Source organism: Herpailurus yagouaroundi, unplaced genomic scaffold (genome assembly GCF_014898765.1).
Source record: "Herpailurus yagouaroundi ecotype Mexico unplaced genomic scaffold, PumYag 206, whole genome shotgun sequence".
NCBI classification, from domain to species: domain Eukaryota; kingdom Metazoa; phylum Chordata; class Mammalia; order Carnivora; family Felidae; genus Herpailurus; species Herpailurus yagouaroundi.
The window spans coordinates 4372459-4398605 of NW_024412437.1; the positions used below are offsets into that span (position 1 = coordinate 4372459).

General features: G+C 51.3%; 1 protein-coding gene across 3 annotated transcripts in view; it reads right to left on the bottom strand.

Annotated features, from left to right (window-relative positions):
* RGS9 (regulator of G protein signaling 9) overlaps nt 1-26147 on the bottom strand; it is a 96870-nt gene that overhangs the window by 38156 nt on the left and 32567 nt on the right. For all 3 annotated transcript variants that reach the window (XM_040452183.1, XM_040452182.1, XM_040452184.1), the window contains exons 2-8: nt 19018-19114; nt 13849-13899; nt 12314-12420; nt 12045-12096; nt 11724-11782; nt 10368-10444; nt 4103-4184 (exon numbers count right to left, since the gene is read on the bottom strand). In XM_040452183.1, the coding sequence (XP_040308117.1) occupies nt 4103-4184; nt 10368-10444; nt 11724-11782; nt 12045-12096; nt 12314-12420; nt 13849-13899; nt 19018-19114 (525 nt within the window). The remainder of the gene's footprint in view (nt 1-4102; nt 4185-10367; nt 10445-11723; nt 11783-12044; nt 12097-12313; nt 12421-13848; nt 13900-19017; nt 19115-26147) is intronic.

Here is a 26147-nt window from a genome sequence, read left to right on the forward strand (position 1 = left end):
TCAGGCGCCCCTTAAAGATTTAAATCTATTGAGGCGCCTGGGTGGCTCAGTCGGTCAAGCATCCGATTTGGGCTCAGGTCATGTTCTCGGAGTTCCTGAGTCCGAGCCCCGCGTTGGTCTCTGTGCCGACAGCTCGGAGCCTGGAGCCTGCTTGGGATTCTGTCTCCCTCGCTCTCTGCCCCTCCCCCACTCGTGCGCTGTCTCTCTCTCTCTCTGTCTCTGTCTCTCAAAAGTAAATAAAACATTAAAAATTTTTTTTAAAGATTTAAAGCCATTTACTTATTTAAATCTATTTTGCCATCTCGCTGTTGTTGGACATTCAGCCCAACCTTGACAGGAAACGGAAGGCAGCCACTCTCTTCTCTGGTGACCGGGCAGAGTTCGCGGTTGACATGAAGGCCATTTAGCTTGATACTCAGACAAGCGACCGCGTGATTTAAAGCACACACCACCTGCATCCCTGGACCATATCCTTCACGTATCCACGGTCCAGACGTCAGTGACCAGATCCCCGAGAGACCCAGAAGTCACAGCCCGTGAAGCAAAGACGCACGGAAAGCCCCCAGGTGACTTCTCTGAAGGAACTGTTCTCCCTCGTTCTCCCTCTGCTGCCTTACACAATCAACTCTTGTTGGCATCCTGCCCGGATGCAGCAGGTTAAAAAATGGGAGGGGAACATCACTTTCCTTCATCATTCTCCCCTTCTAGACCCAGTCCCCAGCACATCCATGCTGAGTTACAGGCAGCGTTTGGGCTCAGGATGGGGGTTGGGCCGGATCCCTCAGCCACCACCTCCCATCCCACGTCTCGAGGGTGGTCTTGGCCTCCGTCTGTGCTGATATCCCTCTACAGCATCTGGCACCACATTCCCACCACCCCCTTAACCGATCACCCCGCGCTGTGCCCCCTCAGCACTTAAGCCTTACCTCTGGAGCAGTGCTGCTAGCCCGTTACCACGATTTGGATTTTGCCCCCCTCGAGCTGGGAGAGGGGACCACATGCGGGCGCACCTCCCAGAGCGGGAGCTCGTCAGACAGATGTGGATTCACATCCCAGTGCTGTGCAACCTACTGACCATCTCTGAGCCTTGATCGCCGGCCCCGTCGGGATAACAGCGATGGGGAGACTCCCTATTGGGTGGCATTGTCATCAGGTAAGTGGGATCATCCTCACCAAGGGCTTAATATGGGCAGGGGCTTGAGGACTTTTAGCAGTTGTTTTACGCCCAGAACCCACCTCAGCTGGCCCAGTCAGGGCCCATGAAGGTTTCACGGATCACTGAACAGACAAGGGGACGGCTGGGTAACAGCAAGCCATGTCCCACGCTATGACAGTTGGTTCCAGACAGTCCACACACAGTTGGTTCTAGACTCCACGGAGCCAAAAGCTTTGTTTGCCTGGCTGCCTTTTCTCCCACTGAGGTGACAGTTTGTTTGGGTCTCCTGGGGACAGTCTGACAGTCCCTAAGCCCCTGGGCTTCATGGGTCTGTCAGTCCAACTGCTCGATTTCTACCTAGGCTGAGACAGACTTCAAGCAGGACGCCCCTCAAATGGAACATTCCACCAGGAGGCGGACTGTGTTTTAAGAAAGTCGGGGAGATGGGGGCGCCTGGGTGTGGCTCAGTTGGCTAAAGGTCCAACTTCGACTCAGGTCTCACGGCTTATGAGTTCGAGCCCTGCATCGGGCTCTGTGCTGATGGCTCAGAGACTGAAGCCTGCTTCGGATTCTGTGTCTCCCTCTCTCTCTCTCTCTCTCTGTCTGCCCCTCGCCCCACTCACACTCTCTCTCTCTCTCTCAAAAATAAATAAGCGTTTTAAAAAGTTAAAAAAAAAAAAGTTGGGGAGAGCAGGACCCAGATGCTCCCCAGCCTCATCTTTGACTTCTGGTCCAGCTTTGGCTTGGGGGGCAGCACTGACAGGGACTGGATGCGAGAACAGTTTTGCGCCCACGGGGTTTTACGACTGCCCCAGGTACACCAGAACGTCACGGCGAACTTGGCTCCCTGGCGCTATCAAAGAGGGACTGGGTACCTTGGAACCCTGGCATCATGTTCGTTGGAGCAGCAGCGATTCATGCAATGCGCTAATGACTGGGGGGGGGGGGGGGTACAAAAAGGCCTTCGGATGCGCTAAGACATCACGGGACACTGTCGTGGGTGGATAAGAGCAGAGGGACCGGAGAGAGAGCTCCTCTGACACTCACTAGCTGTGCAACTTTGGCAACATCCCTGAGCCTCAGCATCCTTATCAGCAGAATGGGACTAATAATACCACCTTCTACACGGGGCTGCAAAGATGAGATGAAGGAACGAATGCAGAAGGGTGCTAGCACAGTGCCCGGCACACACTTATGTGCTCAGTTGGGTCTGCTGTGATTGATGACGACGATGGCGGCGGCGACAGTCACAATGGTGCCGGTGGAGGCGGAGGAAGTGGGAGCAGTGGTGGTGGGTTGGCGGCGGCACAGGTGATGGTGGAAGAAGCAGTAATCACAGAGTCGCCTTGTCAAATTCAGGGACTTGTGCATCATACCGTGTGCAGCCACTCGGCCACAAGCCACATCATACTTGTGCAGCCACTCGGCCAGTTGCCTGGGGCGGGGGCTGAGAGCTTTCCCCAAGACATGGGGAGAACTCAGATCATCTGGTTTTCACTCTGTTCCCTACAGGCCTCGTGGCTGCGGGGACAGAGGGGAGGAGAGAGGCCCGGGGCGGATCCTGTGCACAGCCCGTCGATGTCACGTTGCAAGCGATGCAGTCACCCGGCTATTTCCCCACCACGGAGTCTCTGCATGTACCACGGAAGCCATTCTCCACCGTGCAAGGAGCAGGGTCTCCTCCATCACGAGTGCCACGGGCACCAGGACATCTTGCCAGATGAGTGGCTTACCCGTCATTTGCCCTTATCCTCACCAAGGCTCCCGGTTAGGAACAGATGACAGGAGGCAGGCTGAACAAAGATGTCACTCCTGAGCTACGAAGGGGAGGGGCGGGGAAGGCGTGCTTGGCTGTCTCTCTAGGACCCTGTCATCCCAGTCGGCACTCCTTCACCCAGGGGACCTGTGTCGGGCGTCAGCTAACTGGTTTGTCTAGGGGAAGGAAGCCTGAAACAAAGCAACACCCAACAAGCTTCTTGGGGATCAACCCCAGGACCTTGACCTCAGCAGCGAGGCGTGCAAATCGATGCCCCCACAGATGGCACACCGCATGCGATATCTGGTTCTGAATGTAGAAAGAAAATGGCCCAAATGGCCCAAATCTGACGAGCTCCAAGTTCAAAACCCCAGAAGCTTTGGCACCGTGACCGACCCAGCTCACGTGCTGGTTCTGAGAATTCGGCCACCTGGCGGGCAGGAAAAGTGGAGGAAGAAGAGGAATGACATTTGCGTTCACTTTTCAGAATCCCTGTAGCGACCCGTGGGCAGCACCTGGGTCTGACACTGGAGTAAACTGAGGCAGCAGAGTTAACCCCAGTGGGTGACCGTGACTGCACGCTTCTCTGCTGGGGGGCGGGACTACCACTTCCCGGTAACCAGCGGTAACAAGTGACGTCACTTATACGCAGCTTGTCTCTCTGGGCCACTTAAAGTCCCCGAGCTCTGAGCAGGGAGGCACAGCACACACTCCTTCCCTCTAGCCCCCTCCCGCCTCCGCTGCTGGGGAAGGATCTAGAAAAGCAAACGGAGAGGGAGCAAGAGACACAAGGCATGGCTTCCAGTTCCCTGCAGCATTTTACATGGAGCCTGGGTTCTAGTTTTTTCTTCCCGTGTTCCTTTTCCAAGGTATCATGGCACACGCACACACACACACACACACACACACACACACAATTCCACCTCTATGTTATAAAAGGCAAGCTCATTCAGGTTCCTCCCACGGCTGGCTTCACTTAGACCCAACACCAACAGACCAACAGATGAGCCACAAGCTCATTCCTTCCAAGCCATCTCTTTCCTCTTCCACCGAGAGGCACCTGGATGTTAACCCAACACTAAGCCACCGCTCTTGCTGATTCAGTTCCAGCCCCAGAGGGAGATGAGCCAGCAAAAGGGATGGTGAGGACGGGGTGACAGATGGGTGGGACCAGGAAGGGTAATACTCACAGGGCATCGGTGGACCAGCCAGTACGCCTTCTCCTGGCAATCCAACGCATACCTGTCTGCTTTATTCCTTTCCTTCCCAGTCCTGAAAAACCAAAAGCCGCATCAAGGCCAGTGAGACTTTGCTCCGTTTGCTCAGTGATGCAGCCCGTCCCCAAAGCCCCAGACCACTCCCCCCGCCTCTCCAAGTCATCTGTGTTTGCCCATAATCGTAACAATGACAGCAAACACTAATATCACCCTCTCGTGCTAGGTCCTCTCACACATGTGAACTCACGTAATCCTCCCCAGTGACCTTGTCTCACCTCGCAGCTCGGCGGACTGAAGTAAAGACAGACTGAACGCCCCGCGGAGGGTCACGGTGGCAGCAAGGGGCAGAGCACGGCTCTACCCGACAGCCCTGTGCTGCGACGCAGCCACGCCACCGTGACTCAGCCCCAGAATCGAATCCCCTCCACCTTCACCACCACAGCGAGTGCAGACGACATTCAGGGTTGATGACATCGGACCACCTGGCTTAACATTTCCCTGCTTCGATAAACACCGTGGTCAACACCCGGACAAGTGGCAGCAGGCAATGCCAGAGCTTGCTACCAGGGACGATGCTGGGCCTCGGGTGGGGGTGGGGGCGGGGGGGGGGGGTCGTGTGTGTCTCCCTCCCGGTCATTCCCGCTCTGTCACTTCACAGAGTTCGTGCCAAGTCGGGGTTTTTTCCAAACCCAACTGATTATGGTGAAAGGCTATTTATCTTCCCTCTTATCTCTCTCTCCCCCTTCTCCCATTATGGGTAGGAAATGATGCTGTGCTCTCCTCCTACGGAAGCCGGGCGACATTAATTACGGTGCCAGGGGCCCCATTTGCCACTATTTCCACGGCGACCTGCACCCACGTGGCTATGCTGGTTTTCCAGGCAACGTGGGATGACGTACATGCCCTCCAGAAGACAGAGACAGCAGACTTATCCGCCAGCGAATGCATCGTCAATAACATCATCACATCTAGAGGGCCAGGTGGGTGCAGAGCGCCATTCCAGTCGGGTGTTTTGCCAACTTCCTCTGGAAATTAAATATAAACACCATCCCTTCTCCTTCCCCTTGCCGGCCTAACTGGATTTTCCACCAGGTTAACTACCCCGCGTCCTCAGGAGGATGGGCCACAGACGGCCCGAGGCACTGTGGAGTTTCCACAATGCTGGAGAGTCTTATGAATACAGCCGATTGCTAATTTACAGTAATGGTCCTTTCTGGCTTCTTCTCTGGCTCTTCTGTGACCAGCATCAGACTGGCTGCTGTCAGCGCAGAGCCCGCTTCGGATCCTCTGTCCCTCTCTCTGCCCCTTCCCTGCTTGTGCTCTCTTGCTCTGTCTCTCAAAAATAAATATTAAAAAAAAAAAAGAAGAAAGGGGCACACGAGTGACTCTGTCGGTTAAGCGTCTGACTCTTGATTTCAGCTCAGGTCATGATCTCATGGTTCACGAGTTCAAAGCCCGCATCAGGCTCTGCATTGACAGCATGGAGCCTGATTGGGATTTCTCTTCCCTCTGTTGGCCCCTTCCCCTCTTGTGCTCTCTATCGCGAAGTAAATAAATAAATTTTAAGATATTAAAAAGAGAAAATAAAAAAAGAAATACAATTACATACTGCCTTATGAGCTCTAAGGAAAAGTTCAGGTGCTCTAATGCACAATCTCAGATGGCCCCTGTGGAGCTTGTTAATCTGTCTACAATTCCTTGGCATTCCTCCCATCGAGAGGAGGGTCTATGTCCTCCCCTCCTGGGACCCAGCTGGGTTTCTTGGGGCTGTTTCAACCCAATATAATATGTCAGAAATGGCACACTGCGATGTTTGAGGTTGGGCCCTAAAAGGTGGGACAGCTGCCATCCTCCTCACTGGAATATCTGCCCTTGAAGCTTCCAACCACCTGCAAGCAATGTGACTGCCCCAATGCCACCATGTTGTGAGAGAGCCCAAGCAGTCCAGAGGCTACAAGACGAGGGCAGGAAATGCCCAGCCAGGTGCTGAGGGCCCCAGCTCCAGCCCTCCCACCACAACCATGTGAGAGACTCAGATCCAGAACTGCCCAGCCAAGCCCTTCCCAAATTCCAGACCAACAGAAACCTTGAAAGATAATAAAGTGACTGTTGCTGTTTTGAACCACTTTTAGGATGATCTGTGTGCAATAACAACAACTAATCAGAAAAGCCTCTTTGAGCATGTGACATTTGAACTGAGAGATCTCTCACTCTGAAGGGTGACAGGGCTCTATTTTTGTTTCAAAAATGGCGGCAGGGGCACCTGGGCTCAGTCATCGAAGCGTCCGACTTCAGCTCAGGTCATGATCTCGCGGCTCATGAGTTCGAGTCCCGCGTCGGGCTCTGTGTTGACAGCTCGGAGCCTGGAGCCTGCTTTGGATTCTGGGTCTCCCCCTCTCTCTGCCCCTCTCCCACTCATGCTCTGTGCATCTCTATGTCTCTCTCAAAAATAAATAAATATATTTTAAAAATAGGGGCACATGGGAGCGAAGAGGCCAACTGGGGGGATACTGCCATGGCCTGGGTGACAGCGAGGTTGGTTCAACCAACTCAGGGGAAGGGGGGGCACACAGAAGGGAGGAGGTGGGGTGGCAGGAATTTTGCCAGAAGTGGCAACAGGACTGGATGACTACACAGGGGGCGTGAGGGCTTGTGGGCAGGAGGTAAACGGGGTTCCCCGTACTGATGGGGGTAACACTAGAGGAAGAGGTTTGGGGTGCGAGGGAGCGAAACATTCAAATACGAACAAGTTATGTTTGAGATGCGACGTCAACATGCAATGAGTCTGGGATTCGGAATAGAGGTTTGTGTTGAGAGGCTCAGTATAACCAAATGGCTACCTCATGAGCCACCAACACATACACAGCCAACCTAACTTTGTGGTGAGACCCTGTGTTTGTATTAATCGGGGTTCTGCAGAGAAACAGAACCGGTAGGAGATAGATTAGATAGATAGATAGATAGATAGATAGATAGATAGATAGATAGATAGGGGCAGAGTTTATTTGTTGAGTAACACACAACTGAGGAAGCTGGCAAGTCTAAATTCCACAAGACATGCATGCCAGCAGGCTGGAGACCCAGGAAACGGCTGATGTTGCAACTTGAGTCCAAAGGCAATCTGAAGGCAGAACTACTTCTGCCTCAGAAAAACCTCAGTCTTTGGGGCACGTGGGTGGCTCAGTCGGCTAAGCATTCGACTTCGGCTCCCGATCTCACGATCTCACGGTTTGTGGGTTCGAGCCCTGTGTCGGGCTCTACACTAACCACTGGGAGCCTGGAGCCTGCTTCAGATTTTATGTCTCTCTCTCTCTCTCTCTCTCTCTCTCTGCCCCTCCCCACCCACACTCTGTCTCTCACTCTCTCTCAAAAATAAAAATTAAGAACAAAGATTAAAGGGGCGCCTGGGTGGCTCAGTCGGTTGAGCGTCCGACTTCGGCTCAGGTCATGATCCCGCCATCTGAGTTCAAGCCCTGCGGTGGGCTCTGTGCCGATGGCTCAGAGCCTGGAGCCTAATTCAGATGCTGTGTCTCCCCCTCTCTCTGCCCCTCCCCTACTCACACTCTGTGTCTCTCTGTCTCTCAATAACAAATAAATGTTTAAAAAATTTGTTAATATTGTAAAAAAAATAAAAAATTAAAATAAAAAAAAAAACACCCTCAGCTTTTTTAGTTAAAGCCTTCAATTGATTAGATCAGGCCCACCCATACTACGGAGGTAATCTGCTTTACTCCAAGTCTACTGATGTAAATGTTAACCTCATCTAAAAAATACCTTCACAGTGTCATCATAGACTGGCGGTGGCCCTGCTGTCTAGGTACCACGGCCTAGCCAAGTTAACACATAAAATTCGCCGCTGCACACCCTAGAAATGAAGTTAGAGGCAGCCTTTGAGTTAAGCAATGGAATTAGTAGGGAAAAGCCAGTATCTCAGAAGGACAGAGTCTTTTCGGAATCGCTCATCCCAAAGCAGCCAGAAACGATGGAGGAGGGGATGCCCTATCACACAGCAACGCAGAGCTCTGTCCAGGCTAAGGCCAAGTCTGAGTGCTAGGGCCGGGGGAGCCACTGAGAATAGCCCTGAGTTGCACACACAGCTAGGGCGTCCTGGAAGGCATGTCAGGGTCGCTGGGCTATCCTGCTCAGAGCAGAGAGGTAGAGGAGGATGAGGGGGTTCCAGCCCAGTGTGGAACCCAGTAGAAACTCAAAACTGGTGCATCGACTAGACCTAAGTAACACTAGCCCAGCCTTGACCATTACCTCAAGAGCGACTTTGCCAAGGACTTTTTAACCTCTCTAAGCCTCCATTTCCCCATTTGTGGATGTGAGGGGTGACAAGAGTTCCTGCTGTGAGCACTTGCTCTCACCATCATAAACGGAGGCGGTACAGGGAACTCACCAAATGAAACCTTATGAACAAACACAAGTGATGGGAGGTTAGAGCACTCCCCACAGCTGTTCTGCCTCAGGCACACCCAGGCAGAAACATGTCAGCGGCGAAAGACCCTCTCCAGGTCTCTCAGTAATGCTCCTCTACCTGAATTTAAAGCCTCAGAGCAGACAGTCCCTCTCCGAAGCAATAAAGCCATCTGCCATTAGAACTTTTATGCTCCCCCCCCCACCGCCACCCTGCCCCTAACAGGCCCTTCTGCATAATAGTGCTCACCCTCTCATGATGGCTAATTTTATGTGTCAACTTGATTGGGCCATGGGGTGCCCAGAGAATTGGTCAAATGTTATTCTGGATGTATCCCTGAGGATGTTTTCAGCTGAGGGTATTTTAAAGTTGAAGGCCTGAATGGAACAAAAAGACTGATCTCCCCTAAATGAGAGGGGATCCCTCCTGCCTGGTGGCCTTGAGCTGGGACATCAGTCTTTCCTTGCCTTCAGGCTCAACTGAAACGTCAGCGTCCGGACCTCCAGCTGCTTAGCCTCCAGACGAACCTATCACACCAGGGCTTCTGGATCCCCAGCCTGCCAGCCGTAGGTCATGTCACTTCGCAGCCTCTGTAGTTGTATGGGCCAATTCCTTATCATAAACCTCTGATATACATACATACATATCCTAGTATTCCGGTTTCTGTAGAGAGCCCTAACCAATCCACCACTACTCGGATCCCAAGGCTCTTGGATGAGATTCCACTGTTCAGCCCAGCCACGCACCAGCAAGGGTAGACCTTCCAGAAACTGGACCTGCCTGGGCAAGTGAGGCTGACTGGACTTACCCATTTTGGTGATATCTGGTATTGGTCCCCAGGTATTCTTGACTCCCCCACATCACAGGCACACAGTAGGATTGTACATCCCCACCCAAAGGAGTTTAAAGTTGGGCACAACCATAGAAGCCGCTTTGTTGGGCTAATGAATTGTGAACACAAGTGACATGCATCGCTCGTGACCCATACAGGCTCTGCCTCCCTCTACTCCAGCAACAGGTGAAGCCTGGATGGTGCCACTTCTTCAGCATGGGTCCTGGAGTGGGCACAAAGCATGTCAGGGCCCCAGCTAAGCCACAGTGGACATGAAGCGCAGGCAAGAAATGAACCCGTGGTTTCGTGCTCCTGAGGCTTGGGGGGATGTTTGTTATGACAGCCTAACATCGTCCTGACGGATTCACTCTCTGCAACATTGACATCTGGCTCTCGTAGACAAGGCAGAGCCTTCACGGGGACTTCCGGCTCCAGTTCTGAAGTGGATGGCAGGCAAATGAGACCAGTCGTGGGTGGTTCTACTGTGCAAATCTGCTTTAGATCTTTTTATGGCTCCCCATGGCCCTTAGCGCTAAACCCTCTCCCGATCTGCTCCTGCTAACATGTCGGGTCTCACTTCTCTTGGTTCCAGGCTCTGTGCTCTCTGCTCCAGCTACACAAAACTGCACCAAGTGGGCATTCCCCCGATTCCAGACTCTGGTTCTCTCTGCTTTGAAGATCCTTCCTCTCACCTCGCCCTTCTTCTCCATCCGCCAGCACCACCCTTCCCCCTACCCGGCAACCTCCTAGGCAGCTTCAGGTTCAATGCTGTTTCTCCAGCTCTCCTGCAGACACCTGTGTGAGACCTCATCTCAGTGTAGCATCACAGCCTGTTTGCTCGTCCGCCTGACCCCAGACTGTGCCTTCATATTCCCCATGCCGAGCCCAGCGTTTGACAGTAAAAGCCCAATAAATTTGTTACGATAAAAGGAAACAAAGAAGGAAAGGAGGGAGGAAGGACCAACAGACAAACGTGATCTTTCACTCACTTGTACTGTTCTTTGGCCTGCATAATGACAAAGTCCCACTTGTAGTTAATTTTTTTGTTCAAGAAGTTGTAATTTTCCTAGAAATGGAGAACAAAAAGAACGCTAAGGCCTACAACATAGGCTGTGTGCAGACGGAAGCAAGCTCTAAGTCAATGAGGCTGTGCCCCTGGCTCTAGATGCAGCCAGATGATCTCCCATCCCAGCTTTGTGAAGGCATTCGCTCAAAAGGTAGCACTGAATTCTCAAAAAGCCTTCACAACAAAAGCCTTCACAAAAAGATCTAAAGCTTCTCAAAAAGCCACACCCTGGCTTGGATTTTTTTTTTTAATAAATGTATCCCAAATCTGATTAGGAAGAGGGGAACCGTGTGAGGGGAAATGTAGAAGCTCAGTATTCAACAACAGAGCATCACAAATGCACAAAGACAAATCCTAACATGGTATGATGTGGGCCCTTCAAAATACATATTTGTAAAGAATAAAAACACGGCAAGATTGTTGCTGTCTGCACAGGAATCTAGCCTTTTAAGGGATGCATGTGTTCTTTGAGAAATCTGACTCATCCGGCCTAAAACCAAAGCTACACTATTGTTTTCCCATCACAAACTCAAGTTCACATCTGTTTATCACATAATGTCCATTATCATGCATATTAATTGTCTCATTAATAGGACAGCGAACGGAAGGGAGTAGCTAACGTGTGTCCAGTAGCCACTGAGGCAAGGGCTTAAATTACAGCAGGAGAAACTGAAGCTTGACATGGGGAAGAATTTATTTCAGCAAGCTGCTTCCAAATAGATGGACGGATGAATAGTAGATGGATGGACAGTGGGTGGATGGATGGATGGATGATGGATGGATGGGTGATGGATGGATGATGGATGGTGGATGGTGGATGGATGGATGGTGGATGGTGGATGGATGGGTGATGGATGGATGGATGGATGGATGGATGGTGGATGGATGATGGATGGATGGATGGATGGATGGATGGATGATGGATGGGTAGATGGGTGGATGGTGGATGGTGGATGGATGGTGGATGGGTGGATGGGTGGGTGAATGGATAGATGGTGGATGGGTGGGTGGATGGTTGGAGGGGTGGGGGGCAGGGAGGGGGGGTGAATGGATGAATGGATAGATGGTGGATGGACGGATGGTTAGATTGTGGATGGATGAATGGAAGATAGATGAATAAATGATGGGTGGGTGGATGGATGGATGGATGATAGATGGATGGATGGATGGATGATGGATGATGAGGGTACACATGATGTAACCAAGGGGGAAGAGGAAAAAAAACAGCTCAAGACTTTATTCCAATTATAATAACTTATACTTGAAAGCATGTCTGTACCTTTTCATATTCTTCTAAAATCCCTTTCTTCTTTATATTTCGCTTGGCTAGATAGATGGCTGCAAAAGAAAGCAATGACATTTTCCATCATCACCATATTTTAAAACGGCATCTGCGCCATTATATGCACGAGGCTGCTGTGCTTGGCTTGGTAGGGAGAAGTTTCAGCAGATCCTTGCTCCCTTCCCTGGGAACACACCCAATACAGATGTGAACGGACATAAAGGTCGTGATGACAGTAAGACAAACGTCACCAAGGTGCAGCGAGTAAATAAGCAGCACGTTGAGCACTACCAAAGGCATAGGGGGATGGAGTTTTACCATAGTCTGTATCTTCAGCCGGCCACTGCTGGGTGGGCCAGAAATACGGCGTCTATAAAAGAAACCAGGAAAGCACGTAAGCGTGGGCTTACAACCCACGCTGTTGACTGTCCCCCTGGGCCCCCAGCCCTGTGGCTTGAGATGAAACGACCTCAGCCCCCTCCCCCACCATTTCTAAAGTTCTGATCTGTGAGGATATGAAGCCATGCAATTCCCTTCTCAGATAAGATTAATCCCATATTAACACCAAGGTCAAGGCCAAGACCCACCTGAAACCGGTAGAGGCTGTTGTCAGACTTGAGTACGAGATTCCTGGGATCCTGCAGAGGGTAAATGTAGCCATATTTGACAATAAAGTTGCCCAAGTTCTGTGCCTCTGGGAAGAAACAGTTAAGACATGGAAGTTAACAGCAGACACTGAAGGCAGAAGCTCATTGCCCATCCCCCACACAGCACCCCAAACTCCAGGAGAGGCGCCCCATCCAAACAGCACTTCATCTAAGGAGAGAGGACAGTGGTTCCTGAACTTGGCTATGGGCAAATTTCAGCTGGGGAGCATGGTAAGAGGAAGACTTCCCCAGCTCGACCCCCAAGAATGACAACTCATAAGTCTGGGGGGAACCAGAGAACCCAAATGTTCATGGGTATCACAGGTGGTCCACTGCAGATGTTTAGAGAAGCTTCTTTGGGCCCTTTGGCTCTGGAGAAGTCCCCAGGAGCAGGGAGAGAATGTATCTGACCACCAGAGAGTTCCTCCCTCAAAAAGGAAAGGAAAGAGGAGGCCATGTTTACTGTCAACTTCTATCCCCAAGCTCCATTCTACCCGCATCCTAGGTATGGATCCCCCGGCTCCTCCCCACCTCACTTTATTACCTAGCCCACCTCCAATGTGCTTGGAAACATAGCCTTGTTTCTGGATTTGCATCAATTAAAGGAAAACCTTCCTGGCTCTTTCTCAGAGTCACCAAGGAAGCAGGTGTCTTGCCATCATCGAGAGAATTTTCTATCCCTGCCGTCCTCGGGCCCAAGGACCCAACCCACAACCCCTCCTGTATCTCAGCCTCCAACGCTTTGAGAGACCTTCTCCCCATCCCTCCTTCTTCATGTCTCACTCCCCCCCCCCCCCATCGTAGACAAGTCTCATTTTCTATGCCGTGTGATACCAAGAGCCTTTTTTCCTAGTGGGAAGTCTGTGCCTCAGATTCCTTCTGTTCCAACCCATCCCTCAAAGTGCTGCAAACATCCTAGCTTACATATGATTATCACACATATGGCTCAAAACTCCCCCATGACCTCCTATTGGCTGCCTCCCAGAGGAAACTCGGAATCTGCAAATATGCCAGCTACACGCCTGTCCCTACCCTGCCCGCCATACCCAGCTGAAGTCATTTCTCCCAATTTCCCCCTCGTCCCCCTCTCTGTCTCATTCAGCCCATTTCTACACCACTGCTCTTGCCAGTTTCCCCTCTGGGACGACAGACCCTCGGAACTCCCCTCCACAGTCTGCTAGCGGCCCTTCTTTCGAGACCAGCCGTATGCGTGCATCACCCCTCCAAGACTTCTGTCTTGACTGATTCTACCCTGGTTGCCTGTTATGTACGTGCTCCCAACATTTTGAATGAAACAACCATTTCTCTTCCCCAATTATCTGTCACGCCTTCGCTTTTGATTCTGGTTGTTTTTCACACGAATGCCTTGTCTCTCCAATGTCAATTTCTCAGAGACAGAGGCTAAGCCTCCATTTAGTCTCTGGCCTCCAGAGATTCTTTGGTCCTTGTCGACGGAGTGCCTGAGGAGCTCTCACCCAGATTGGAGATCCAAAGCCGCTGGGCGATCCACTGGAGAATATCACTGCCTGCAAACCAGAGGTATTTGGCCATCATCAGAGTTTCCCAGCCCAGCCCCCGACCTCCACACCCTCCTCCACGCTGTTACCCCACGGGGTCTCCTCCAGGCTCAGCTGTGATCTCATCCCTCATCGGCTCAAAACTTTCGGGGCCTCCCCTCCACCGCACCCCCGTCACTATGTTCAACCCAAAACCCCACAACCCATAATTCAGGGTCGTCCACGATCTGACTCCGGCCAGATTTCCAGCTTAACATCCCCCCACACCCTCAATTCTTCACCTCTCTTGTGGTGTTTATTTCCTTACCTTACAATAATGTGTGCATGGACTAGTATTTATCAAGTAGGAAGTAAAGAGCCTAAGTCTGAGCCCTGAAAAAAACCAGACCCAAGGCATGCTACCTGTGGGGCTCCAGATGGAGCCTGGTCACATGAAGGGACATCAGAACCAGGGATGGGAGAAAAAGTGGGAATGAGCTAAGGGTAGGGGATGGTTCTCCCCGGCTCCCAAGTTCCCAGGCAGAACTCTGAGGAGTCCGAAAATTCGAAATTCAGACCCGGCCTCTCAGGTCATTGTGAAAGTACTCTGGTCGAAGCAGGAGGGTGGGACATATTCTAGTAACACTCTGTGGATTGATTTATAACTTCAGACAATGGAATGGGAGCACCATTTGCAGTCACGACCTGGGCTCGGCAGGTCTTAGGGAGGGGCCAGCCTGGGAACAATACTGCAGAGTGAAGACTGGTGTGGGAAAAAAAAAAGCAGGTGAGGCAGACGGGGACGAGATCAGGAGAGATCAGGAGAGAAGAAGCGCCCCCTCCTGCCCATCTCCCAAGGATTCAGATTTATCTAAGGGCCAAAGGGAGCCAAGTTCCAAAAGCAATCCAGAACTGTTGCAGGACCCCAAGGAGCTGTGTGGTTCCTCCTCAACCTGGGCCCTGCACCCCCTTAGTGGAACAGACTCCTTGTACGAGGAAGGCACCTAAAGAAAGACGAGATGTCCTGGAAGGAACCACCCTTCACCAGACACCATCTGGCAAACAGCAATAACCACATTTTCCAGCAACTTCACAGGCCAACCCTGGACCCCTGCCTGCATGAGGACTGGCCCACAGCACACACCAAGAAGGAGGATCCGGGTCTGAGACCCCACTGCCCGTGTCCTTGTGGCTGGACTGTTGCATCCCTCTTCAGAGCTAGTGAAGGGGCATTTCTTCTGGGGCCTTCCAGGGAAGGCCCTTATCACCCACTCACACACTCTCTGGGCTTAATTACCTGCCCGCAGCATGACTTAGGATGGACAACCTGTAATTCTTACCTTCCTGTCCATGCCCTGGGGCACGAACGTTCAGACATTATCTCTGTCCTTGCCCACATGCCCACCATTCTCACTTCCGGTGGGTTTTCATCTCTTGTTCTTAGTTTTATTCACCCGTGGTTGGCTGTTCTCAAGCAAAAGCCTTCATCTAAAATCCTCCTTAAAATCCTAGGACTGGGTGTTTTAGACTTTCCACCCCAGGTCTCCTTGAATGCTACTCGGGAGGCATGTAGACCAAGAGAGAGAGAGAGAGAGAGAGAGAGACCCAAGCAGACAGCAGTTTGATTAGCGCTCTCCACCAAGGAGCCGAGGGTTTTCTCATCCACTTGACTGCTTCCCGAAATAGACCAAATGGGATTACAGAGCCACCGGCTTCGGCACCACGTGGTCTGTGCTAATGGCGTGGCAGGCTCCGCATCAGCCACCGTCATCCCCAGAAGTCCTGGGTCACCTGCCATCTGAGGAGTTAGAGACTGATTACCCGGTTTGCTTTTATTAGTGCTGATGCAGGACCCAAGGCTTCTCCCTGAGACCCGTTCCAGCAGCAGCTGAAATTCACCCACACGGGAGGAACAAGAGAACACATGGCAGGGTCGGCTGCCTCGGCCAAATCCAGGAACCACGGGCGCCCCGTGTGCAAGGAAAAGGAGCAGCTTATGCGCACCGACAGTGGGTAAGGGTATGGACACTGGAGTCACACAGCTGGGATCAGATCCAAGCTCAGCCACGTGTGAGTGTAGTGACACGGGGACACGTTGCTGAGCCTCTCTGCTTTTCCGTGGCCCCACCTGCAAAATGCGGATGGTCGTGTCTATCCCTAACTTTGTTGTGGGTGTTAAGTGACACAGTGTGGGGAATCGCCTGCTGTCACCACACATCAAGCATCCATGCTTGCTGACCACGTAAGTACTATCTCACCTAACACCCGCCATCATTCTCGTAGACAGGGATTGCGAATCCTGTTTTTTTTAATGTTCATTTATTGATTTTTAAGAGAGAGAAAGAGAGAGAGTGCACAAGCGGGTGGGGGGCAGAGAGAAGGGAGAGAGATGATCCAAAGCAGACGCTACACCGTCAACGGAGAGCCCGACGCAGGGCTCAAACTCATGAGCTTTGAGATCATGACCTGAGCCGAAGTCAGATGCTTAACCGACTGAGCCACCCAGGCGCCCCCCACTATTCCTGCTTTTAAAATAAAAACACTGAGGCAAGGGCTACACGGCTTGAAAAAGGCACCTGAAAGATTCAATCCCAGGTGCCCCTCAATGTCCAGTGCTCTCTGCACAGCTCTAGGCCAGCACCGGCTCACGCATTCAGCAAACTTCTGTTAAACCTCCCCCCCTGCCTGACCAGCAGCTCTGCTAAGCACTGGGGTTACCCAGGTGAGAAAGATGCGATGTGAAGGCTTCCCAATCCAGTGGAGAATCCAAGCCACAATTAATGACAACCAGGAGCGGAGGGGGGCGGGGCAGGGATGCCTTCCGGAAGAATGGTCCCGGTCCCCCCCGCCCCACCCCCCCCCCCCCCCCCCCCCCCCCCCGTACGTCTTAAAGGCTGGGAGGAAACAGGACCAGGACCACCCTGAGGAGTCTGCCCATTTATTCCTGCTCTTTGGGCGCCTGTGCTACACTGGTTCCTAGCCTCTCCCAGGGGTGGCTCGTCAGTTTCCTTTTCTTCTGTGAGCTACCCTGTTCCGTTCCGATCAACTGCTCTTTTGCTCCAACCAGCCAAGTTGGTCTTCTGTGGCTTGCACTCACGGAAGCCTGCATGATACACTGATGGTGGGGGCACTCTTTCTTCCAAGCAGATAGAAAGGGAAACAGGACAGTGTCAGCCAGCTTATCTCTGCCAAGACCAGGGCACCTTGAGTGAAAAACAGTGAGGTCGTGGCGGGGGGGAGAGAGTGAGGGTTCACAAGGAGCAGAACAGAGGGGTGAGTCCCAGGCTTGTGCTTTGAGAAACTGTCTGTTTCTGCAGACACTATATCTCGGTAGGAAACACGCTCTTGACCGAAAAACCAAAATCATACGACATATGCGACCCATTAATCAAAATTCATTCTTCTTTTGCGGTTCGGTCCCTTCTGCCAATATCCTCAGATGATGCTCCTTTATCCCACATCCAGAGAAAGGAGACACTGGCGGCATCCCGTGGGGTGGTTAAGGAGGGCGCCAGTATATTCAGATGGCTAACGGATGCATGAAAAGATGCTGAATCATCACTCATCATCAGGGAAATACAAATCAAAACCACAATGAGATACCACCTCACACCAGAGTGGCGAACATTAACAACTCAGGGGGCGCCTGGGTGGCTCCATCGGTTAAGCATCCGACTTCAGCCCAGGTCATGATCTCACAGTCCGTGGGTTCGAGCCCCGCGTCGGGCTCTGTGCTGACAGCTCAGAGCCTGGAGCCTGCTTCGGATTCTGGGTCTCCCTCTCTCTCTGCCCCTCCCTAGCTCGCTCTCTCTCTCTCTCTCTCTCTGTCAAAAATAAATAAACTTGAAAAAAAACTCAGGAAACAACAGATGTTGGCAAGGATGCGGAGAAAGGGGAACCCTCATACACTGCTGGTGGGTGCAAGCTGGTGCGGCCACTCTGGAAAACAGTATGGAGGTTCCCCCAAAAATTAAAAATAGAACTACCCTACCACCCAGCAATAGCACTATTATATCCTTTATCTAAAGGGTACAAAGATGTTGATTCGAAGGGGCAAGTGCACCCCCAATGTTTATAGCAGTGATATCAACAATAGCCAGATTATGGAAGGAGCTCAAATGCCCATCGACTGATGAATGGATAAAGAAAATGTGGTATGTACACACACACACACGCACACACACACACACACGCACACACACACACACACACACACACACACACACAAACAATGGAATATTACTTGGCAATCAAGAAGAATGAATTCTTGCCATTTGCAACAATGTGGATGGAACTAAAGTGTATTATGCTAAGCGAAATAACTCAGTCAGAGAAAGATAAATATCACATGATTTCACTCATGTGTGGAATTTAAGAAACAAAACAGACGAAAATAGGGAAAGGGAAGGAAAAACAAGATAAAAAAGAGAGGGAGGCCAACCATAAGAGACTCTTAACTACAGAGAACAAACTGAGGGGTGCGGGAGGGGAGGGGCTGGGGGGGACGGGCTAAATGGCTGATGGGCATTAAGGAGGACACTTCTCGGGCTGAGCACTGGGCGTTATATGAGTCACTGAATTCCACTGCTGAAACCATTATTACACTGGATGCTAACTCATTTGGAGCCCAATTTTTAAAAATTAATTAATTAATAAAAACAGAAAGTTGTCAGCGTGGATCAGACCAGGGTGGAGCAAAGACCAATTTATTTCTGCCGGATAGTATTTTTCTTCCTCAAGCTACCTGATTTCATCAAAACAGGGCAAACAGAAAGCGACAGTAAAAGCTTTTTAAATGACCTCCCGGGAGGGATGGCTTCACAAAGTGCCCCATTGGTTCTTTTTCTCCTTTCCTTTCCGACCCCTTCCTCAGAAGGAGCCGGTGGTCCAGGAATCAGCAAACTTCCTCTAAAGGGCTGTACATAGCTTCACTGCGGGGGGCCATAATTCAGTCTCTGCACAACTATGCAACTGTCACTGTGGCGTAAAAACAGCCAAAGATAAAACACAAGTAGGGACGTGGTTGCGTCCCGATAAAACTTTATGTGTAAACACAGGCCACGGGCTGAACTGGGACCTTGAGCTCTAGGCCACCATTCCCTGCGTGTGGATGGCTCGAGGCCAAGACTAAGTCACAGGATACATTACCTGTCATGGCGTGAGGGACACTGGTGACCAGGACCTTCTGGCTCTGCACCCGGACCCCCGTCTCTGGGTTCTGCATGTCCTTCACCAGCGCTTCAATCTGCAAAACAGAACCCAAAAAGCTGGCTGACCAGAACCATTTTTCTCACGGACACAAGCACCCTCGCCGGGCTGGGGAGCCCAGAGAAATGCGTTCTGACTGGAGACGCTGCGCAGGCCTAAGAGAGAAGGGGGCACTTAGCAGAAGAGGATTTTGACGGACAGAAAGTGAGAGGACAAGAAGAACCGAGGCACAGGAGGACGACCGTGCCCGGGGTGAGAGAGGGACGGAAAGCGGGGGCAGACGAAGCCGGAACGACAGGTGGGAGCCAGATCACAGTGGGCCCCTCGAATGCCATTCCCGGAGCGTGCATCTTGCTCCAGCAGCGACTGCTGGAGAGGAGCGTCATCCAGCCCACGTTTGCGAAGTGTGGTCCACGGCAGACAGAAGAACACTGAAGCATGAAGAAGTTTGCCAGGGTGGACGCAAGTGGGGACATCCATTTGAAGCTACTGCAATGGTCCAGGCAAGGAATGGTGGGGCTCCCATGCTTGCCACTTCCGCCCCGTGGTCTCCTCTCAGGAGAGCAGCCAGGGTGAGTCTACCAGTTATTCTGGAAGATGTCCCTCCTCCGCTCAAAACCCTGCAGAGGCTATTCCACTCAGAGGCAATGGCAAAGTTCCCCTACTGCTCTAGTGGCCGGGACCCCTTCCCCCCTGACTTTCCTCCTACCACTGCCCACCTGGCTGCCTCCCATCCAGCCACAATGGCCACCTTGCTGCTTTCTGGTCATGCCAAGAATATACCAGCCTCCTGCCCCGGGGCCTTTGCTCTGGCTAGTCCCTGTGCTTACACCACTCTTCCCAAGAACCTACGTAGCTCGCTCGCTCACCACCTTCTTCAGCTAACATTCTCAGGAGGCCTGAGAACATCCTACTTACTGCTACAACTTTGAACTCCACCCCTGGCATTCCTGACCCCCTACTCGCTTTTTCTATAGCTCTCAGCTTCTAACCGAGGAAACTATCTACCTAGTGATTACATTGTTTATTGCATGATTCCCTTGATCCTAGAGAGTAAGTTCTTCAAGGGCAGGTCTTCTGTCCGTTATCGTCTGAGGCTGTCTTATGACTGCGTGGCATAGAGCCTGACACATAGATGATACGCCATAAGCGACTGATGCATGAGTTAATAAATAAATGAAGACAGCGGCAGGAAAGATAATAGGAAGGCGTGGCTTTTAGAGCCCTAGTTAACTCGAATGAACCGTATTTGCAAGTGATTGACTTGTTCAGTGATGGGGGGCAAAGTCTGTAACTCCTGTGATCAGAGTTGCCAGTTACCTAAATACAAAATGGAGAAAATGGAAAGGAAGGAGCACCTTCTGGAAGCAAACGCTTTCTGCTTCGGAACACGGACCGAGCTAGCCAGAGTGCAGGCAGGGGATGGGAAATGAATGCGTCAAGTTCGAAAGAGATAAAGGTCAGAGATAAGAATCAGTCGTGACTATCGAAGAGAGATTGAAACAAACAGAAACAGTGAACTGTCCGAGGAAGAGTGAACCGCAGGAAGACAGACACAAGGACACCCCTGGTGGTCTTTAGAGTACTTTTTAAACTGTTATTAAAAAAAAAAAAAAAAAAAATAGTCTTCCACTGAAAAAATTAAACGGAAGTAAAGTCAACTGAAGGATATCCTTTAAAACAAACCGGATGGGTTGGCACAGTTTAGAAAAGGCAAGCCGGAGGGATGGGCTAACTGGGCAAGGGGCATTAAAGAGGACACCTGCTGGGATGAGCACTGGGTGTTGTATGTAGACGAATCACTAAATTCTACTCCTGAAATCATTATTGTACTATGTGATAACTAACTTGGATAAAAATTTAAAAAAATTTTTAAATTAAAAAAGAATAAAGTGTAGCTATATGGAAAAAAAAAAAAAAAAAGACAACCCAGGTGTTTCTCTTGTCAATGTTTACGATGGGAATTGACGAAGCCCATGCAGAGGTTTCGAGCTCCATGTTCCCCCAGGAAACCGCTTACTCATGAAGAAACCATGTATCCCCAAGCCTGCCAGGTGCTTGCAAGGATCCATCGGTCGCTCAACAACCAGCCATGGTGGACTCAGGAAAACCAAAGATAAGGCGACGTGGCCCCTGAGCCCACAGAGTGCACTGTCTGGCACAAGGATATCATAGGACAACATGGGAAGTGCGATGGCAAAGGTGAGCTCCTGGGATCACGAGGACACAGTAGTGCCAGGAGGGATCAGCAGCGGGGACTCTCGGAGTGAGTCTTCAAAAGACGATAGGAACCAGGGATCAGAGAGGGTGGGGGAAATGGCGGGCCACGGCATTCCAGGCTCCGGGAGCAGCAGGAGCAGGGGCATGAAATACGAAGGAAGCAACAAAGGTAGGAACACAGACCTTTCCTGTCCTTCTCTGGCCAGAAGCCTTCCCCCTGCATATAGCCCGCTGTGTACTCATGAAGGGCTGCATCTCAAACCCAACCCGTCTGCATCCCAACCGCCACCCAAACCGAAACAGGCCACTGGTCCACCCACTTCCCCTCCATTTCACTAACTTGGTTATATCATCGTCCTCCCGCTTTTTAATAAAATAACACTCCCCCACTCTGTGCAGCCCTTCACAATTACCTTTTAGACTCTGCTCAGTGCTTGCAGTGAGTGCAAAGGGAAGCCCATGATTCCGGCAGCTTCGTGGGGTTTCATTTCTCTACCAACTGCAGGATTTCACTTAACCTCTCTGAACGTCCCTCCTGGACCATAAATGGGGACACTGATAGTATGTGCCCGAGTAACTGACACAGTTTTGTAATCTCTTAGCATCTCATTAAGTAATCATGCAAAAAATGCTTTACGAGGCCAGACAAATGTTATAGACTCGTAAAGATGTACAATAAGCATGAAGATATATACTTTATCAGGAGACGTGTGTGTTAGTGGTTGTGGTTTGAATCGGTAACAGCAGCAGCTTTCATAGAATTAATGTATCTTTGAAACTCGGCACGATGGGGTGCCTGGGTGGCGCAGTCGGTTAAGCGGCCGACTTCAGCCAGGTCACAATCTCGCGGTCCGTGAGTTCGAGCCCCGCGTCGGGCTCTGGGCTGATGGCTCGGAGCCTGGAGCCTGTTTCCGATTCTGTGTCTCCCTCTCTCTCTGCCCCTCCCCCGTTCATGCTCTGTCTCTCTCTGTCCCCAAAATAAATAAACGTTGAAAAAAAAATTTTTTTTAAAAAAAGAAACTCGGCACGCAGGGCTGTGTTCAGGTGCCTGGGAATAAAAACCCTGCTCTACTTACCGTGCAAATGCTGGTATTTATCGAGCATTAGTAAGCGCCCAGCACTGTGGGGGGTACAACGAGGCAGAAAACATACTCCAAGTCCGCGGAGGATTGGGAAGACACGTGTATAAAAATAAAAGGGTAACTAAGATAAATGCTAGAGAGCTGGGTGCAAATCCCTGCTCGATATACAAGCCAGGTCAATTGCTAAATTTCACTAAGACTCATTTTTCTGTAACCTAGAGATGACAATAATACAGAGACGACAAAAGTACCTATATCATCAGAGGGAGGTTGCAAAGATTACATGAGATTAAGCGCTTAAAGCACTTGGTATCATGCTATGCACGGAGTGTTCAGTAGACAGCAGTTGAAGGCTGAATTAGGCACCAAAAAGATAGGCAAGGCGCTGACTGGAATAGGAAAAGAAATAGCCAGGGAAAGAAAAGGATAACTGAGAAGATCCCCCCCCCCCCACACACACACACACAAAAACCATAGAGGGCGTATAGGAAGGGAGGGATGGCCTGAGAAGGCCCCAGGGTTCTCTACACAGGGAAGCGAAGAGATTGAACTTGGCCCCCTCTTGCACAGTTGGCGGGAATGCAAAATGGTGCCGCTGCAGTGGAAAACAGTATGAAGGTTCCTCCAAAAATTAAAACTAGAATTCCCAGCAACCCCGCTTCCCGGTACACATTGAAAAGACTCGAAGCCAGGATCTCGAAGGGAGACTAGCACTGCCGGGTTCGCTGCAGCATCGTTCCCAACGGCCAAGATGGGCCAACGGCCTAAACGTCCATCAGCAAGTGAACAAGGCAAAGGGTGCCACAGACATACAATGGGACATCAGTCAGCCTTTACAAAGAAGGACATCCCGCAGTATCCCACGATAAGGATGCGCCCGGAGAACACGTCGCTAGGCGAAGTAAGAGCCAGTCACAGAAAGACGGCATGGTCCCACTTACGTGGGGTACCCAACAGGCAAGTTCATAGAATCAAAGAGTGTGTGAAGGGTCACACAAGGGAGCATGACTGAGTACGAGCTCCATCTGCCCACTTTCTCGGCTCACAGATTGTTCCAGAACAGAAACGATCCATTTCCGCTCCAGTCAGAAAAGGGGTGAACCCAGCAGGGTGTTGGAGGGGCCGAGAGGAGGCCACTTCTTCTGGACTTGGGGGACCCAGGAGCCGTGCGCTGCGGGGGGTCACTCCTGCAGTTCTCAACCCACTGTGAGCCTCAGATTTATATGCTACTCCAAGAAATGCCTGATTTTCTGGTGTGAGGGCTCAGGCCTCCCCTCTCTCACATTAGCTGCCAGATGAAACCCCATATTTATTCACAAAAAGTCTTAGACAGGGCACCTGGGTGGCACAGTTGGTTAAGCGTCCCAACTCTTGATCTCAGCTCAGGTCATGATCTCACGGTTCCTGGGCTGGAGCCCATGTCTGCACCATCACCACAGAGTCTCGTCAGGATTCTCCCTTTCTCTGCTCGTCTCTCACTCCTGCGTGTGCGCTCTCTCTCTCTCTCTCTCTCTCTCTCTCAAAATAAATAAACTTTTTTTTTAAGTTTATTTATTTGCCCTGAGGGGGGGTAAGGGCAGAGAGAGAGGAAGAGAGAGAATCCCCAGCAGGCTCCGTGCAGATCAACATGGGGCCCGATCCCATGAACCGTGAGCTCACGACCTCAGCCGAAACCAACTCTTAAGACCTCTTAAGACCTCACTCTTAACCAACTGAGCCATCCAGGTGCCCCTGAAAATAAGTAAACTTAAAAAAAAAAAAAAAAAACTCTTGCATGAGACAACAATGTTTCATAGGAACAGGGGGTTGAGATATTGGAGAAGAAATAGAAATTGCCTTATGAGTTAGAAATCGGATAGAAAGTCAGCAGATTGGATTCCTTCTCTTCGCATTAAAAAAAAAAAAAAGGCTAGTTATAAAGAGTTTGAAAATAATCTTCAGAGGAGGAATAATGAGAGTTATTTTAAAAACACAATGAGGGGAGTCACATTTCTTTCAGGCAGGCATGTCACCCGTCACAGAAAAGAAGGGCTGGTGGGAGGAGGGCACAGCACGTGAACCTCGAGAACATTCTGAGGGAGTTCAGGCCGCTGAAACTCCACTCGAGTTGCCTCAGACTTTTCCTCATATAAATTCCTCCGAGGGGTCTCCCCAGTCCTCCAAGGAAACTCTTGAGAGACTCTGCTGTGGGCTGATTTGTGAACCCCGAAATTTGTATGTTGAAGCCCTAACTCCGAGTACCTCAGAAGGGGAGTGTACTTGGGGGACAGGGTCTTGAAGTGGTAAGTGAGGTAAAATGAGGTCATTAGGGAGGCCCTAATCCAAGAGGGCTGTGTCCTTATGAGAAGAGGAAATTAGGGGCGCCTGGGTGGCTCAGTCGGTAAAGTGTCTGACTTCGGCTCAGGTCATGATCTCGAAGTTCATGAGTTCAAGCCCCACATCGGGTTCTGTGCTGACAGCTCAGAGCCTGGAGCCTGCTTCGGGTTCTGTGTCTCCTCTCTCTCTGACCCTCCCCTGCTCATGCTCTGTCTCTGTCTCAAAAATAAATAAAACATTTAAAAAAAATTTTTTTTAAATATGTTTTAAAATTTAAACTTTAGGGGCACCTGGGTGGCTCAGTCAGTAAAGTGTCTGACTTCAGCTCAGGTCACGATCTCGTGGTTCGTGAGTTCCAACCCCATATCAGGCCGTCTTACTGTTAGGGCAGAGCCTCCTTCAGATGCTCTGTCTTCCTCTCTCTGCCCCCCTCCCCCTCCTCTCTCTCTCTCTCTCTCTCAAAAAAAAAAAAATTTTTTTTTAAAAAACAAGAAGAGGAGGAGATTAGGACACAGACACGTCCAGAGGGAAGACCACGGGAGGACACGGGGAGAAGGCGGCCGTCTGCAAGCCAAGGAGAGAGGCCTCAGAGGAAAACCAACCATGTCCGCTCCTGGTCTGGGATTTCTAGCCCCCAGAGCCGTGAGGAAATAAATCTCCGTTGCCACAGAGCCCATGGCACTTTGTCACGGCAGCCCGAGCAAACTAGCAGACGCTGGGATCTAGCATCCACCCCGAGAGAAAAACCCCTTTGCACATCGCGGAGGAGAGAGAATACCAGTCGTTTCCAGGTTCTCCAGAGAGCGGGCGAGAAGCCCTTGCCTTTCAGCTCCAAACGGCTGCCAACTCTCACACCTCCCCCTGGTGTCCCGTGGGCGTCCCCCGGGGCTGAGGCACAGGCCAGCCCTCCCCACCTGCAAATGTCAAGGCCAACGCCCAGCCAGACTCCGCCACATCCCGTTCCCGGGCACAGACAAAGGCAGCACAGCCAGGCCGCGCTGGCACCCCCCGTCCCGTGACCCCGTGTCGGGGGGCAGTGTCGGGGGCGGGAGGTGAGGGCGTGGGCCCCACGTTTCTTCTCTCAGGAGCCGTCGTGCTGCACTGTGACTGCCAGCGTGCCAGGCAGGGAACCCCGACATCACAGAGGAGCAGACACGACGGCTTTGACGCCCCGACATCCCACCCTCCACGCCCACACCACTCCTCACATTAAGGAGCTGTCACTCACTGTGCAAGATCTCCGGGGCTGGAATTTTCCTTGAAGCCGGAGAAGGCTCCCAGGGGGATGATAATAATCAGTCCTTGTCTCTACAAAGACGGGCAAAATGAGCCAGAAACACCGGGTTGTTGTGCTAACAGAGAAGAAGGGGCTCCTGCTAACACGCCTGGTCACACAGAGGCCTGCTGACCCCCGCCTTATCACGCGGGGTCCCGCACACCCTCGCGAGCGCC